The sequence below is a fragment of the Phyllopteryx taeniolatus genome, chromosome 5 (assembly GCF_024500385.1).
Source record: "Phyllopteryx taeniolatus isolate TA_2022b chromosome 5, UOR_Ptae_1.2, whole genome shotgun sequence".
Lineage (NCBI taxonomy): Eukaryota > Metazoa > Chordata > Actinopteri > Syngnathiformes > Syngnathidae > Phyllopteryx > Phyllopteryx taeniolatus.
Genome location: NC_084506.1, coordinates 21168385 through 21186151, shown reverse-complemented (window position 1 = coordinate 21186151; position 17767 = coordinate 21168385). Strand labels below are relative to the sequence as shown.

The window sequence follows — 17767 nt, the reverse complement described above, 5'->3', positions numbered from 1 at the left end:
GTAAACAAGCGTCCTGTGCAGAAGAAAAGGCTGGATGTTGAAAGAGAAGCATCACAGGCAGGAGGTCGTCTGTAATTGTCCTGATTTGCACTGAAAAACCTTTGAATTTAGGACTGAAAGTAACTGGAATTATGTTTCGAGGTTGCCGTTTGAGGGCAGTGTCCAGGTCACCGCGTTTTCAGTGGGGGACTTAATTCACCTCTTAATACCACCGCAATTATAGAAAGCATCGATACAATACAAAAACCAAATATAACAGCAACTGTGCCATGGAGCCTACATCAAGTGGAGCAGTTCAGAATAAATATTGATCTACTAACAAGACCAAAACATTAAAACATCAATAAAATACACCATACTCTCCTGAGAAGCTGATTATCAAATGTATTGATGTGTGCAGATCGGTACAGACGTGTTTGGCTTGTCGAAGTTGGTCGTAACTAGATTTGCTCGCAACAACCCGTCTGAGGAATTCTTCACCTTTTAAGTGTGCGTTGAAGCATCAGCGAGGCTCAGCAGCCACTCGTGCTTGTTAAGCAGTCAGTATGAGGCTATTTTGCCCCCCCCTCCGCATCTTTCTTTATTCCCACTTCATGCTAAACTGTCAGGGCCTAATTAATGTTTTCGCAAGCCATTCTTCAACCTTCGCCGCAGACGACAGGGATGCCGGGCGGTTATTTATATTCTCAACTCATTTTGCGAAGCTTTTTTTTTTTTTTTAATTAGAGTACTTCATGCGCTTTATGAAGACTGACAATATTGTTAGAGGTAGCAGTGCTCGAAATATGAGAATACAATTGGGAGGGCGATAAACATGTCAAGTTCAAGCACTTGGCCTTCTAAAATGGAACCTTGGAAGCAGGGATAGTCTATGTCATCAAAGTAACTATAGGCTACACAAGAAAGTTCCTTTTTTTTTTGAGGGGGGGTGGGCGGTTGTCAATCGGTGGGGGGTCTCAACTCAACTCACTTCACAGCAAGCCGCAGTTCGGCAGTTAAGAGAAAAATTCCCCCCAAAGAGACTTCACACTGCTTATTTGCCACTCCCAGTTCACGTTTACTGTCAAATTAAACATCAAACGAAGAGAATTACACCTCGCGTATTTAAAACAACCACATAGCGTTGCCTTAGGAAAGTCCACTTAGCTTAATGCTAACAATGCAAAACAGCAGACGAGCTAACGAATAGCATTGGCATTGCGGTGTCATAACCCTTTACCGATGGATAACAATGTAACACGTAGACAGACAATATATATTATTTAACCACTGTGAAAACCGTCTAATGTTACTGCAGCTTCCGGAGTTGTGAACGTCTCCTGCGGCTACATGAATATCCATGTCAAGGCATTTAACTCATTCACTGCCACCCCTCCCCGTTAACATGGATATTTGACTTCTAAAGCAGTCAATGGCAGTGTATGTGTTTTAATGGCATTCCTATTAAAGATGATTTGAAATACAAGTGTTTTGATCTACAAGCGTGAACAGAACAAATTAAACATATATCTCAAGGCACCACTGTATATATGATACAGGGTTCTGCTCCATACCATCAAGTGACTCTTTTTAGCAGAATCAAATTATTCTCAAGTTAATTTATTATAACTGCAAGGCCAGGTTGTGTGCGCTGGCTTCCACGTGAAGGCGAGGTGCTGGAATGAGCTGTATAAATACCAGTTAACTTCAAAAAGAAATTGGCTGTGTAGCAAATACGAGCCGGCAGCCCAACGTGATTGTAAATCATGCAATATGCATGGGTGGAGAGACTTCCAATTGAAGCCAATCACTATTGGAAATGTGAAAAGAAACAAGGCGATATGAAGGGCATATTGGCCTCGAAGTTTATTCACACAGGAGCACATGATGAAATCTGGTTGTAAGAGCTCCATCCACACACATGCGCACACGCATATGCCGCATTGGTTAAATTAAATTAACACAAGCAGATCAGGTACAAAACCCAAAGCAGCTTAGATTGCTGCATTTCTTCTACCATAAGAACCCATTCAATTTGACAAAAAAAGAATGACTCAACACAACAGCTTTTTTTTTTTCTTTTCTTATTTTCTTCCAGGACTCAATGCATAGGAGTATACAGTCAGAATACAGTATTTCAACATGTTTTACAAAGATTGATACAGTATAGGAAACAAGAAATCATAAAAATAATAACTGCACAGCAGTAAGAAAGGTCATTTGTCGAGTATAAGTCATTTATCGCACACACTGTGTAATAGCTAATAAACACCACTGGAACAATTTTTGCGCTCTACTCAGAAGTCTACAGAAGAACACCTGCCTCCTGCACCCCGCTTGTTTTAATTCAGTTAGGAATGTTTAACATTTGAATGGGAAAATCCAAATTTGGCTTTTTTTTTTTGGCCTACAAAGCTCACACCACAGACATCCAAAAGAAACACACACATATCAACACGGCAACTGTCCAAGAAATCACTATGAAATGTATTCAGCCTACTGGCAGTAGGGGTGGGATACGATATCAATACCAGCATCAAATGACGATACCGTTGGTGCCCGATATCAACTCGATATCAGCCTCCATGTACTGTCAACAATACCAATCTACCAGAGGTAGGATTATGGTCTTCTTCCAATATAGCAGTGATTCTCAAAGTGTGGTACGAAAAAAAATCCTATTCAGTACAATACTATTTAACTTTTGAGTTTAAAACATTCGCATTCAATCTTTAAGAAATGGTTGTTACCTAAGTTACCATTTTTATAAAATGTTTACGTGCAGTCAATTTTTAACTGAATCATTAATTAAAGTTTTTTTTTTCTTAATTTTCCTATATTTAAGCCCAGTGTTAATGTTCAAACTGCATAATGTTACAGTGGCTTACAATAATATTAAATATAGTTTTTGGGAGTAAAAGCTCCGTTTCAATTTAGATGTCCACTTAGGCCTAACACACTACTGCTGCATGTTGATCATGATGGAGGTGGTACTTAAAAAATCTAAAACATTTGAGAAACCCTGCAATATAGCAATTATTGCTGCATCGTGATGCTATCAGTAAGATATCGTGATTCCCACCCCTAATTGGCACGCAAACACACACACAAACAGCTGCAGCAGGGTATCCATAGCATTTTTAGCATTTTAGTCAGCACACACAATATCACAAGTCCAAATACATTGCTGTGTCTATAGCACTATCGTCATCATAGGTTACCGAGAGAATAATTTAGAAACATTATATGTATCATCCTATTCAATAAGGCACATTTTTGGTCAAAGAAAGGCTCTGAAAGAAGCATCTGCATCGACTCTGCCAGTGAGAGGAGTCAACAGAGACGCGGGCCCTGTCCCCAGGCTGAAGCCATTAGATTTGAGTGGAGGGGGGGGGTGTGCATGTGCTGTTGGTCCGGATGTCAGGGAGTGCGGAGACAGCAAGGCAGGACAGGTAGGCTTGAGGTCCGTGCACACCCTCGCAAAGGCAGGGTTGAACATTCTAGGGGGTCTCAGCTACACACAACCATGGTCAGGTTCCAACACAACCCTAGACTATGATGAAGTACACGCACAACTGTGGTCAGGTGCACACATGACCAAGCTGAAGTACGCACATATCCATTGTCTGATATACGTAACGATGGTGAGGTACGCACACAACCAAGGTCATGTACAGACATAACTATGTAAGGTATAGACAACCATGCTGAAGTGTATACACAACCACGGTCAGGTACGCACATTCTTTGCCAGGTATACACACAGCCAATGTCAAGTGCACACACAATGTTCAGGTACACACACAACTATGGAATGGTGCACCACAACCATGTTTAGGTACGCCCACGACCATGGTGATGTACACACGAACCAATGGTAAGGTATACACACCTTTGGAAGGTACATACACAACCTTGGTGAGGTACACATGCACACACACACACACACACACACACACAAACACGAAACCATGGCCAGTCAACCATGCTATGTGCCCACACACATGATGAGGTACATACACAAACAGGGAGGTACGCACTGACACAATCATAAATTCATTCACAACAGTGGTCAGGTGCACGCATGACAATGGTCAGGTACAACACACAACCATAATGCAAACGCAACGGTTGTCAGGTACTTAATGACATCATCACCAGCCTACAATTTCCAGATGAAGACTCGCCCCACCCTGGTTTCACACAAGAATCCCAAAAGTACAATGAATATATACAAGCCATTTTGTTCAATATGTACCGCTTAAGTAGCAACTGCATACCTGGCAGATTATTGACAGCAATCACCAGAGGGCTATTACATAGCTTCAAGAGGCAGGATGCTTGATGAATATTTGGACAACAGATTTACATAAAAAAAGAATGGCACAGGAACATCTTAATACTAATCAATAACAAATATATTTACTACGATTCTATTCCTGAACTGCTACCTTAGGCGGATATGAATAGTGAGCCTGTTTTCACCAGAATTCGGTATGAATATGCATGTATTGGTGGATAGATATTGATGACCTTTTCAAGTTAAAAAAAAAAAAACAATCATGTTTTTGGTTATTACGTTGTCACACAAGAGCATATTGACAAAATAATTACAGATCTGGGAAGCCTTTACCAAGACCTTTAATTTGAAGTGTGATATGATGTGGTTTGTTGCAATTAGAGGTTTGACCTTATAACTAGTGAATAACATTTTTTGTATACTATCCTACTAAATTCTGGTGATGTTGGTAAGCTGATGAGACTTGATGGTAGTTCATTGCAGGGCTGATGAGAATGAAAATGTCAAGATATAGCAGCAAAACTTTGAAAAATATTATAAGGAGAGGGGGGTGGGGAAAGAAATGTTCTTCTGTGCTTTGTTTTTGAAGTGGAATGTACCATGGCACTGAACACTAAAGGGAGACAGACTGTGCTCTAAGTGGCTTCCACAAAGCACACACGGCTTAAAAAATAATCGACAATAAAAATATATATACTGTTAAGCCGTCATTCATATGAGCCTGTACATTGTCCTTGTGCGAGGACCCTTTGGTCTCAGTCAAAGTGGGGACGCAGGCTCCTGTCAATGTGGGAGTGTGTGTGTTGGTGGGGGGCATTGACTGGAAGCGGGCGCCTCTCGGCCCTCCCGCCCGACTTTAGGCATCCCGTGTGCACACATCCCCAAACGCTCTCCCACACGTGCGTACGTTAAAATCACCCGCTCTCCAACCACGTGGAATCATAAAAACACTATCCGCAACACCAAGTGATCCATTTAAAAAGATACGTTTTTTTCGTTTCCTTATAAAGCTTTTTTTTTTTTCCGGCGATAAAGACAGATTAAAAAAAATAGATCCTACAATTCTCAAAAGGAAAAGAAATTGAACATCTGATTATCTCCTGCCACAGGGGCTTACTTCTTTCTCTCAATCTCGCAACGCTTCCCGCGATGCGTGCTTGAGGTTTGGCAAGTGAGCTTTAAGGCGTACCATTTTTTTTGTTTGTTTTTTTGACACCGTAACATCATCGACTCGCTCTGCTCTCCGTACGCATTTCAATGATACGCGGCACGGAGAACATTATTATTATTATTATTAGAATATTGTCCCAGGGCAATAACGCACGTTACTCCCGTCTCGCCGTGATTTATCAAGCGCAAAACAAGAAGAAATAAGCCCCTGTAGTCACTGGCAGGATCCCACCCGTCTTGGTCTCCATGTTAGAGATCAGTCACTTTGTTTTCCAGGGCGGCGGCTATCTGCTGGAGCCGCATGGTCAGCTGCTTACTCTGCGCAGCCGGGTCTTCGTCCAAGGATGAAATGATCTGGGAGGAGAAGGAGAGAAGGCGGGTTAGGGAGGTGGGAAACGTTGGAGAAATTAGGAGGACACCAAGGTGGAAAAGCAGTGAGTGGCGTGGCCGCATGCGGCTGAAGTGTAAGCGCAGTGTGCGGGGTTCTGCAGCTAGTTTTGCTGAACGCCGAGGAAATGTCACAGATGGGCCAATCAAAAATGCCATGTCGTATCAAATGAGCGTGCATAACAAATTTACAATAATATTTAACTATATTTATAATTCCATACGTACCTGTAGCTAAAAACTGTGGAGAGTCCGTCGTCAAAAATGCGCAAGTGCAGTGATTTAATGGGGCTATCATTTCCAACAGCCTCTCAAACATCCACACACTCTCCTTTCTTTTTGCACAAGTCCTCCCTTTGTATTATTACAATATAGTGACAGCAGTCAGGGAAATATGCATCTTATAATAGCTGCATGTGTTCTCAGTTGCAAGGTGTCGCTTGGTTGATTTTTTTTCGCTTTGTGTTGCGTGCTAAAATTTAATAAAAGTGAGCTTCAGTCACGCAGTCATCTTCAAAACATAAAAACACAATGGCTGCAACTAATGATAATTTTTATAATTGATTAATCTGTGGCGGCATGGTGGACGACTGGTTAGAGCGTCAGCCTCACAGTTCTGAGGACCAGGGTTCAATCCACGACCCCGCCTGTGTGGAGTTTGCATGTTCTCCCTGTGCCTGCGTGGGTTTTCTCCGGGCACTCCGGTTTCCTCCCACATCCCAAAAACATGCATGAATTGGAGACTCTAAATTGCCCGTGGGTGTGAATGTGAGTGTGAATGTTCGTTTGTATGTGCCCTGCGATTGGCTGGCAACCAGTTCAGGGTGTACCCCGCCTCCTGCCCGATGATAGCTGGGATAGGCTCCAGCACGCCCGCGACCCGAGTGAGGAGCAGCGGCTCACAAAATGGATGGATGGATGATTAATCTGTCAATTATTTTTTGGATTACTCAATGAATGCTCAACGGATAATTCAATTTCCATTGCTTTATTAAAAAACGGGACATTATATCAAATTTATGGTGCGCAAACATAAATTGATAATGATTTAGTTACTGGTTTGGTCCGTAAGGTCAGAATATAGGCAAACGTTTTGATCACTGTTTACCCAAGTATAAGCAGATGTTCGCAAATGTTTCATTTTCCTAACACACAGATAATCAGCCTGATTTCATGGAGGACTACAGAAATCTGAGAATGCTTACAACTGAGAGGATGAAATTCTGAGGATTTGGACAAGTTTAAGTTAAACAATGTCTCTAAAGGATTAATTGATTATCAAAATAGTAGTCGATTAAGGTGAGAATCGATTAATTGCCGATTATTCCATTAATTGTTGCACATCTAAAAACATTTCGGTTGGTGTTTTTTCTGGAAAAACAAAACAGATTAATGGCACCATTCATTTAAATAGGCAAAGATGATTTAAAATACATGTCTGTTGTGTTATGAGCGTGTTCACGCAACAAATTAAACTAGTAAGTCAACGTACCACTGTACATGATTAATGTAAGTGCTCTTCTCACTAGTTATTCATGACAACTGCCACCCTGCACTATGGAAGTAAAAATAAATAAATAAATAAATAAATAACTTCTAATAACTCACAAAGTATTTCCCCCCCTGAATCTCCGATTTCCTTCCAACTTTGTGTGCTCTGTCCTCTGACCGCCCAAATGCCGCACGTTCCCGACAGGGCGCGGGGGTTGCGACGGCCCGCTCACAACTTTCATTAAAATTTTAATCCTATTTAAATTTTAATCCTATTTTTTCATTAGCTTTTGTTGATTCCTCCTTTTTTTGTGACCTTAAGTGGCAACACACAATGGACACGATAAAGCGTGAGGAAAAAAAAAAAAATAAAAAAAAAATTCAATTCCCATGAGCAATTTTCCAACTCACAACCTAGAGAAATGATTCACATTAAAATTGCATGCAATCACTCTTCAGGCATATCAAGCAAGAGGAGAGGAGATGGGGAGGGGGAGAAAAGCAATAACAAAAGCGGGCAGTGGTGCGTTCACTGGAATAGACCGCCTTTGGGCCTCTTACCCCGTTGTAGTACTTGCTGGCGTACCGATACAGCTGATGGAGAGCTACTTGTGTGTTCAGCTTGTCCGTGTGTGACTGCCAGGAAAACGACAACAGCAAAAAAGAAGTAAAATAACAGTAACAATTAAAAGGCTTTACCCTGAGGAAAGAGATTTGGTAACTTAAACTTCAGTTAAAATGGACACTGGATGCCTCGCTAGGATTCCGATTTTGAAAACTTAATTTAGCCAGTAAAATTTTGCTTTAAAAATATTTGAATAATACATTGAAAATAATACGTAATAAATAAAATACAGTATATTTTGATATGTAATAAATTAATAATAATATACATAATGTATAATATCTACTGAGTATATAATAAAAAATATATATATTACCCACAGCAGCATGAGGGTTAACGATTCTCTCTGAATTCGCACAATAAAACATTGGGAAAGTTAATTATATTAAAAAAGTATCTTGTTGAAAAATAATATATTAAACATTTTAAATATTTAGAAATTTGGATTTATATAACAAATACTGACTTAAAAATGTACCTAATTTAAAAATAATATGATAATAAATTATAATCCATCCATCCATCCATCTTCTGTACCGCTTTATCCTCACAAGGGTCGCGGGCATGCTGGAGCCTATCCCAGCCATCTTTGGCCGAGAGGCGGGGTACACCCTGAACTGGTCGCCAGCCAATCGCAGGGCACATATAAAACAGAAAAAAAACAACCATTCGCACACACATTCACACCTATGGGCAATTTAGAGTCTTCAATCAACCGACCACGCATGTTTTTGGGATGTGGGAGGAAACCGGAGTGCCCGGAGAAAACCCACGTAGGGACGGGGAGAACATGCAAACTCCACAAAGGCGGGGCCAGGATTTTAACCCAGGTCCTCAGAACTGTGAGGCTGATGTGCTAGCATTCGTGCAATTAAAAAAAACAAAAACAACAGTAGGCGGCACGGTGGCCGACTGGTTAGAGCGTCAGCCTCACAGTTCTGAGGTGCGGGGTTCAATCCCCGTCCCCGCCTGTGTGGAGTTTGCATGTTCTCCCCGTGCCTGCGTGGGTTTTCTCCGGGCACTCCGGTTTCCTCCCACATCCCAAAAACATGCATTAATTGGAGACTCTAAATTGCCCGTAGGCATGACTGTGAGTGCGAATGGTTGTTAGTTTCTATGTGCCCTGCGATTGGCTGGCAACCAGTTCAGGGTGTACCCCGCCCCTTGCCCGATGACAGCTGGGATAGGCTCCAGCACGCCCGCGACCCTAGTGAGGAGAAGCGGCTCAGAAAATGGATGGATGGATGGAAAAACAACAGTATAAGTATATTGAATTATTTAAAAGAATTGAATTAAAAAAAAAAAAAAAAAGTCTTGCAAAGGACTGACTTGAACTTGAAACAAACCTTGGTTTAAGACACGTGTGCATCTTTCACTAGTATTAGCAGTGTAAGCACAGGAAAAATGGCAGCCAAGTGTGTGGGTGTGCGTCTTACCCGTGAGACCTCAGCCAGATGTGTGTTCATGTCCTGGTCACTGACGGGGACCATCTGTCTGATGCCCTTGTAGTAACTGACGCACACAAACACACAGTTCAGAAGGTAACCGACACGACAACAGACAGTAAAATGCTGACGGCGCTTACTCATCCACCATCTTCTTGTAGGTCGAGATCTCCTTTGCATAGAGAAGTTTGTTACTCGGGGAGTCCTGCAGACGTAAACAATGAACATCATTAATTAATACCTGTTCCGTGACCACACTCGTAATTGAAAACACTCGCATCTCAAATCATCTTTTCCCACTGAAATGAATTGAAATGACATTAGTCCATTCCCGCCACCCAGAAAACACCCCCCAAAATTGTTGTTACGTTTTTTTTTTTTTAAATTAAAAAAATATACAGCATTGTATGTTATTTAAAAAAAACATAGTAATAACATAATTAAACAGAAAGTAAAGCGTTAAACAGTTAGTGCATCATGATTTCGTGCTTCAATGCCCATTGACATTATATTGCCCCTTCTGGTCTGTACACCTTGTCCACCAGGGGGAAGTATAATACCTATGTAATAAAGACAAGAAGACGACGGTTTCGTCTAAGGTCAATAAGATGCCATAATATTTTTCGCAGAGGATAAAGAATATGCCTGTGAGTATTGTTAAGGTAGACAGTGATGTTATGTTAATAAGTGTAGGTGTCATTTTGATGTGACTCATTGTAATTTCTTTAACAGTTTTTATTTACATTTGTATTTCCTAATCATAGCTTAGATTACTAAAACAATACAATTTACTGCTTCATAAAAAAGATGTTCAATTCATATTTACAAACAATATAATGGAGGTTAGCATGTTGGTGTGGCCCTCGACAACCGTTTCTCACATGGCCCCTTCGAAAAAAATGATTGGCCACCCTTGCTCTACATGTAATGCCTCACTGTTTGTTTTCAAATAGCAATTACTTAAAGGTTATAACTACACCGAAATCTATGCTGTTTTTTTTGGATGGTGTGTTAGCATTAAGCTAGCGGACTTTCGTAAGTTTTATGGTTTGTTAAAATACACAATGTTTAATTTTGCTGCTTCTTGGGAAATTCATTGCAGCCACAAACATTGTTTTTGCTCTCTCTCTCTCTCTCAATATATTTTGTGTTTAAATGTGTGTGTATTGTTTTAAAAGTGTTTTTGAAGACCCTACAACAATTTCAAGTAAAAAAACAAAAAACCTTTATAGGTATTTCTGTGTATGTATTCTTTTAAAACGTGTGTTTGAAGACCCTCAAACAATTATAAGTTAAAAAAAAAAAAAAAAAAAACTTTAAAAAAAAATTCTTTCGATAGGTATTTCTATATAGCAGATTTTCACTTATGTTGGAATGGGGTTTACTGTGTAGCGTTTGCGCTCACCCGACTGAGCTTGTGCTCTGTCTTTGTGCAGGCGTCCATGAAGGTCTGGGCGATGACTGAGAGCGAGGCATCCACCACTTCAGACACGTGGACATCGAAGATGAAGTGGGGGTTCTTCAGGATGTTCACCCAGAAGCGCAGAGGCAGACTGCAGGAAAAAAAGAGGAAAGGCTGCTTATCATTTTTATTTAAAGAGGACATATTCAGGAAAACTGAACTTTTAATGGCTTGTATACAAATACTGTAGTTGAATCTGTCCACCCATGAGGTGTGAAATTAAACAACCAAGCAAATCTCATGTTATCTACCTATTTCTGAGTCTGTTTTTCCGCCAGGCTGGGTGAAGATCCAGAGCCACTTTCAACCGACTGTGGGACTACACTGTTCGAATCACTATCATGCAGAGGCACTATTGTATAGAAGCATCCTCATCCACCACAGGTGCGACACCCCTGCTATCAAACTCGTACGTCAAGGCACTCGTATCTCAAAGCACCACGGTATTTTCTACTTTCTAAATGTGAATTAAAACACCGCCAGTCCAGTTAATAATGGCTGTATGATGCCAACAGCTTGACTCAAAACTATATTTTATATGATTTCCTATGGCGGTAGCACGGTGTAAAAGTGGTTAGCGCATGTGCCTCACAGTTAACAGGTTCAAATCTGGGCTCCGGCCTTCCTATGGGTAGTTTGCATGTTCTTGTCGTGCTTGAGTGGGTTTTCTGTGGGCACTCCGGCTTCCTCCCACATTCCAAAAACATGTTTCTTATCTACGTAATTGTCTTTAGATGTGAATGTGAGTGTGAACGGCGGTATGTGGACTGCGATTGGCTGGCGACTAGTCCAGGGTGTGCCCCCCACCTCTCACCCAAAGTCAGCTGGGATAGGTTGCAGCACACCCGCAACCTGACTGAAGATGAACTGGATAAAAAAATGGATGGATAAATGAAAAAAGTTGAACAATTTGGAAAGCCAGGTCATTATGGCACATTGAAACAGAATCAATAGCATTTCCTTTAAGTCAACCCTTAACAATGAATAATTCATAGGAATGTTTTAGCACTCTCACATCCTCTACAATCAAAAAGACAAACACAACTGCTCCAAAAGGCAAATGAAAGGGATCTAAGCTGAGCAACAGCCAGCGATGCTTGTCGGGGCCTCGCAAAACTCTGACCTTTAAAAGTCCTACACAAACTTTTAACACTACAGACGGCACTGTGCGCAACGCTCGAGTACGCCAACTGATTTCCCCTCTGAACAGAAAAACACCAGCTTCGTTCTTTTCCAAAATAAGGATGTATACATTTAAAAAAAATAAAAATAAAAAAATAAATAAAAACATTCTCCCTGATCTAAGCACGTGCCCGCCCAAGCGAGACATGAAAGGCGCACAGTGTAAAATAAAACACATAGCGGGTAGGCAAAAAACCTCAGGAGGGTGTACAACAAGAGCATAAAAATAACACTGTTGCAACAATCCCACAATTAAATTAGCTTGGGACACAATTACCCTGTTTGTTTGTTGTTCTGCCTCGTACACACATTCATATTTAATACGTGGCCCTGCGTTGATTTGATAAACATGACGGCTGGATGCCGAGTGTGCGGCGCCGAATAATTAAATCGCTCATCGCCTGTCCTTGTGCCAGAGCACTCTCTCTCTTTCTCTGTTTCTCTCTTTCTCTCTCTCTCTCTCTCACCCTTGCGTCAATCACAGACCGACATGCAACACGTTGTCTGGGGCGCCCCAGCCTTCGCCAGCGTGACACTAATTTATGCGCTTAAATGACAGACGGGAGCAGTGGGATTGCAAATGCAAAAATGCACTGAGGCAAATTTGTGCATTTGTATGCATCTCTTTCTTGGATAATCAACGTTTGTTTTCTTGGGAGAGTTACTCGCTGTAACTCAAGACACAGATGTGAATTAGACACCTCAGCGTGTGTGTTGCAGTGTTTCCGAATTTGACGCAAATGTTCAAAGTTTGAAGACTTTCCACAGGAATCGATGGAGAAAATGACTGCAGGTTAGCCAAGAACAAGGGATCTCAATATGTAGTTGAATAAAACATTTTCCTCATGGATCCAGAAGGACGTAACAGATGCGGGAAGACAGCTTTGCGAAAGGGAAGAGGGGAAAGATGGAATTATAACCACCCCGTTGTGTCAAAAACAAAAAAGTTGTTCAAGAAAAAAGTCATAATTTTACATGAATAAAGCTGTAAAGTTATAAGAACCAATTTGTAATTTTACAAGAAAAAAAGTTGAAATTGTATGAGAATAAAGTGGCAAGAAAAAAAATGGAATACAAGGAAAATAAATTCTTAATTTTAGAACAAACAAAAGTTGAAATATCCTAGGAATAAAGTCGTAAAGTTACAAGACTAAAGTTGGAATAATATGTGGAAAAAGTCAGAATATTGCGTGGTAAAAAGTTGTAACACTAAAGGAAAAAAATAATATTCAAGAAAAGTCATAATACTATGAAAATAAAGTTGCTAAGTTACAAGAATAATGTTCCAATGTCATGAGAACATTGAGAACTCAAGAATAAAATCCTATTGTTACAAGAATAATGATGCAATGCAATGAGAAAAAAATCGTGACTAGAGATGCATTTTTCTGCGAAAAAGTTATGTTACGGAAATAAATGTTAAAAGAAAATATTTTTTCAAAGAATGTTGCAGTACAGGTAGAATAGAGTCCTAAAGTTGTAATATTACGAGAATAATGTTCAAATATGACAACTTTGTAAGGATTGAGAATGTAGTCCTAAATGATAAAAAAGTTGGAAGAAAACTATTTTCCTCAAGAGTAAAATCATATTACAAGAAACGCCGTGCACCTACGAGAATAATGTTGTAATTAAACAAAGAAAAAACATCTAAATATGCAATATTCTGATTTAAAAAATTGTATTAAAGGAATAAAAATATATTTTTCAAGAAAAAAAGTCTGAATTTACGAGAAAAACGCACTGATATTAGAAGAAAAAGTTTTAATGTTAAGAGAGTAAATTATAAATTATGAAAATGATACTACTGATTGGAATGATTAAAAGTGTGATGATGTCCACAGAACAGAAAATGGGGGAAAATGCTGATACAGAGAACCTCTGCTATTCGTGTGGGATTTGGATCGAGCCCTGTGGCGAATAGCAAAAATCTGCAAGTAATTGACGGACGGCCACACAAAAAGTTTGTAATCGGCTATAAATTTCACTCATTCAACCAAGAGCTTGACTAAATCAGGCTCCTCCCCTCACTTCAACATAGGTGCTTTCTACTAAAATGCCACCAGATGGTGCCTTTGCAATCCATCCATCCATCCATTCATCCATTTTCTGTACCGCTTATCCTCACTAGGGTCCCGGGCGGACTGGAGTCAATTCCAGCTATCTTCGGGCGAGAGACGGGGTACACCCTGAACTGGTCGCCAGCCAATCGCAGGGCACATAGAAACAAACAACCATTTACACTCACATTCACACCTACGGACAATTTAGAGTCTTCAATCAACCTACCATGCCTGTTTTTGGGATGTGGGAGGAAAGCGGCGTACCCGGAGAAAACCCATACAGGCACAGCGAGAACATGCAAACTCCACACAGGCGAGGCCAGGATTTGAACCCAGGTCCTCAGAACAGTGAGGCAGATGTGCTAACCAGTCGTCCACCGTGCCGCCCTGCCTTTGCAATATTTATTTACATTAGACACAGCTTTGGCCTGAGCAGAAAAACAAATGGCAAGTTTTTCAGTTTTGCCACCGAAAAATCCATGTGTAGGTGAATTTGCAAATGCAAAACCACAAATATTCAGGGATTCACTGCTCATAATTTCTAATAAGACTGTTACCTGTCCAATTCATACCCATAAATCCCCATGAAAAGTGTCCAGCTTTCACCCCCACGAATCTTCAGCCCATTTGAAAAAGCAAATTCCAATGCATTTTTCCAGTTTCTACCTGTTGGTCTTCCAAATGTGGATGGTCTCGTCATCTACATTGTTGTGCTTCAGCGCCTGCTCATCCAGGAAGTCAAAGAAGTATTTGACTGCCGGTGGCACCACTGCCCCAGAGCACAGCACACTGCGGAAGAAGTCGTCCACAAACTGCTGCAACGTTCCCTGGAAGAAACAGCAAAGCGCAATGAGTCAGAGAAGCACCAGGAATATTAAAATGCAGGTGGGATGTGGAACTATTTTAGCATTTATTTCGGGTCAACCGTAACAACAAAAATAATCCATCCCCAAGACAACAGATTTAGAAACTGCCAAAGCAGCAACAGGTGGCGGTACGGGAAGTGTGATGAAAGTACTTTGTGAAAAAGACATAACTAACAATGGCAGATGAGGGAAAATGGGAATCATGTCTGGACGGAGCAAAGAGAAGTTATTCCTGCATATAACAAGAATGTTAACATAGATGCAGCTGGACAATATAACAATACTCACAAGCAAATGTTCTTAATCCTTTGCGAATAATGAGTAATATTACTGCAGATTATTAGAGTAGTTGAGTGAAACTTCTTCATTTGTCAGCATGTCTGTAATATACTGCCGCCTGGTGATCAAGTCATGCACACCAGAAGGATCCAAAATAACTGAATTATAATTCACAAACTGTTTAATTCTTTACCTTTTATTTAATTATGTTATTATTACTATATGTTTTAATAAATTATAATATTAAAGACTGCTATTTTCCTTATTTAAAAAAAAACATTTTTTGTTGATTTTTTTGGGGAGGCTGGAAGGGATTAATTTCCAATCATTTTAATGGGTCAGTTGATTTGAGATACGAGTGTTTTGAGTTATGAGCGTTGTCACTGAATAAAGTTAATGCACCACTTTATTACGGGAGAAAAACGTTACCGAAACAAGACTGGTTGCAGTAATGAGGTCAGTTAGAATTAAACTTTTTTGACAAAAAATAACAAAATGCTGTGACTTTAGCTGTAGGAAAAAATTAGCATGGACAATATATTCACTTGGTACGATGCAAATATGTATGTGAGCGTGGACAAAATAAGAGTGCAGTTGAATAATTGTCAAGTGGAGAAGAAATGTGCACCTTGACAGAGAGCAGTCGAGTGAGATAAATCTCAGTGATGGCTTTGGTCATGGACTTGTCCTTAATGCTGCCCCGCTTGGACTTGATCTCGTCCAATTCGTCAGTGGGCCTCACCAGGTGAAACACCTTGTCGTCTTCCAACAGAGCGTTCCCTGAAACAACACTTGAACAGTTACACTACTCGCTTATGCATGCAGACTCCAAGAATGTGTGCAGATCACAACAAGCGTTTGTTGCCACGGCTCAATTTGAATGAGCGCACCGAGGATATCAAAGACAAACGCTCGAGTAAAAATCAGTCTTTATGAAACGCACGTAAAAAGAAAGTGCATCTCATTTGAAAGTAATCTAAAAAGCGCAGCTCGAAATAAAACCTGAATTAGCATGCCAAATGAGAGCGGGGATGTGGGTGAAGGCCTGGGGAAATGTCATCCTTTCAAAACACTTACGCTCTTCGTGGTTTTCCTGGTTCTGGTCGTAGTTCTGCTGAGTGTGAAGCACTCGCGACAAGACTAAGGTGGCGTTGTCGTGGACCTGCAATGCAAGCAGACGGGAAAAAAAACAACAATAACTACAGTGGTACCTCAATTTGCGAGTGTACAGAGACACCAGAATATTTGTTTTTGTTCTTTCTAATCTTGCAAAAGTATGAATTTATTCTCATAATGATCATCTATCATTGGCGACAATCAAATTTAAATGGGCTCTTCTTTGGCCGCTCCTGAAGTTTGCAATGTAAAACGGTTAGGTAGCTTTTGCATCAATAACAACTCCTTGGTCCAGGTAACAACACACCTAGTCCTCACATAGTCCTATTCATCGTCGTCTTTCGTGACCCTGAACAAATTTATGATCAATGCAACCAAGCAGACAACCATGGTGGGTCTTCACATGATCGTGTTTAGAATTTGTTTTCTTCACAAACAGAGGGATTAGCAGCACACAGGGGCCATAGATACAGCTTTTAACGGACAAGCCAAGAGGTAACGAAAGCAGGGCGCCAAAGAAGAATTAAGATTGAAGCGCATGAAAGGCGGTACACAAGGGGGATATTTGCAGGTGGTCTTTGTTTACAAAGGGTCGATGCGGTGAAAGGAAGATTTAGAGGGCTTCTGTCACTTCTGCGGTTTGAACTAAATGGTGGTGAGAAGGGACTGTAGTGCTTTTGTCATTATTCTGGTGTGTCTTTCTCGTGTGAACACTCAACAACCACTACATTAGCTATACCTGCACGAGCTGGAGCAAGCATTCTGTCTGCAAAGATAGAAAGTAAAACCACTTTTTTAACCGAGGTTTTAATTTAGAAGAATAATGTGACGATAAGCCGTAGGGAAAATGGGTGGATGAATGTTCTAATACCACAAGACCAAAGTCGCTCAGGCTAGTATGCTCGCTAATACTATTGATGAACCTCATTTGAAGGTCGTTTGTTTGTGTTGAATAATTTAACTACTGAATCTAGTGGTTAATGTAAGATGGCTTCATGGTTGTGTACTGTACACATGCTAGATGCATGGTGTTGATGCTTTGCTGATTACTTTTTTTGACTGCGTTGTTGAAGACCACAATAAATAAATCAATTTTAATGGAATGCCGGTCTTCTTTAACTTGACCACACCCCTCTGCAACTTGCCACTCTGAGCATTTCACAACTCCTGGAGAGACCCTCACGCAACCCTTATGATACTGCCTGTTTTAAGTGTTTGCCACCATCTTGTAGCAACAACAGGCTCCCAGTTCTGATCCCCGACGAATACCAAGGGTTCACTGTATTACGAGAAGTCATTAGATGACGCAAAAGTCGTAATATTGCCAGAAAATTGTTGTAATGCTACCAAAATAAACTCATACGTCGTGAGAAAAAGTCATAATGTTACAGGCCTGAACTTT

The 17767-nt window shown here is 40.5% G+C and overlaps 1 protein-coding gene across 3 annotated transcripts in view; it reads right to left on the bottom strand.

Moving 5' to 3' along the window:
* Positions 1-1832: 1832 nt before the first annotated feature.
* plxnb2b (plexin b2b) overlaps positions 1833-17767 on the bottom strand; it is a 218619-nt gene continuing 202684 nt past the window's right edge. For all 3 annotated transcript variants that reach the window (XM_061773678.1, XM_061773676.1, XM_061773677.1), the window contains 8 exons: positions 16327-16411; positions 15878-16029; positions 14771-14931; positions 10803-10950; positions 9538-9602; positions 9389-9464; positions 7889-7963; positions 1833-5803 (listed from right to left, as the gene is read on the bottom strand). In XM_061773678.1, the coding sequence (XP_061629662.1) occupies positions 5699-5803; positions 7889-7963; positions 9389-9464; positions 9538-9602; positions 10803-10950; positions 14771-14931; positions 15878-16029; positions 16327-16411 (867 nt within the window). In that variant the 3' untranslated portion in view covers positions 1833-5698. The remainder of the gene's footprint in view (positions 5804-7888; positions 7964-9388; positions 9465-9537; positions 9603-10802; positions 10951-14770; positions 14932-15877; positions 16030-16326; positions 16412-17767) is intronic.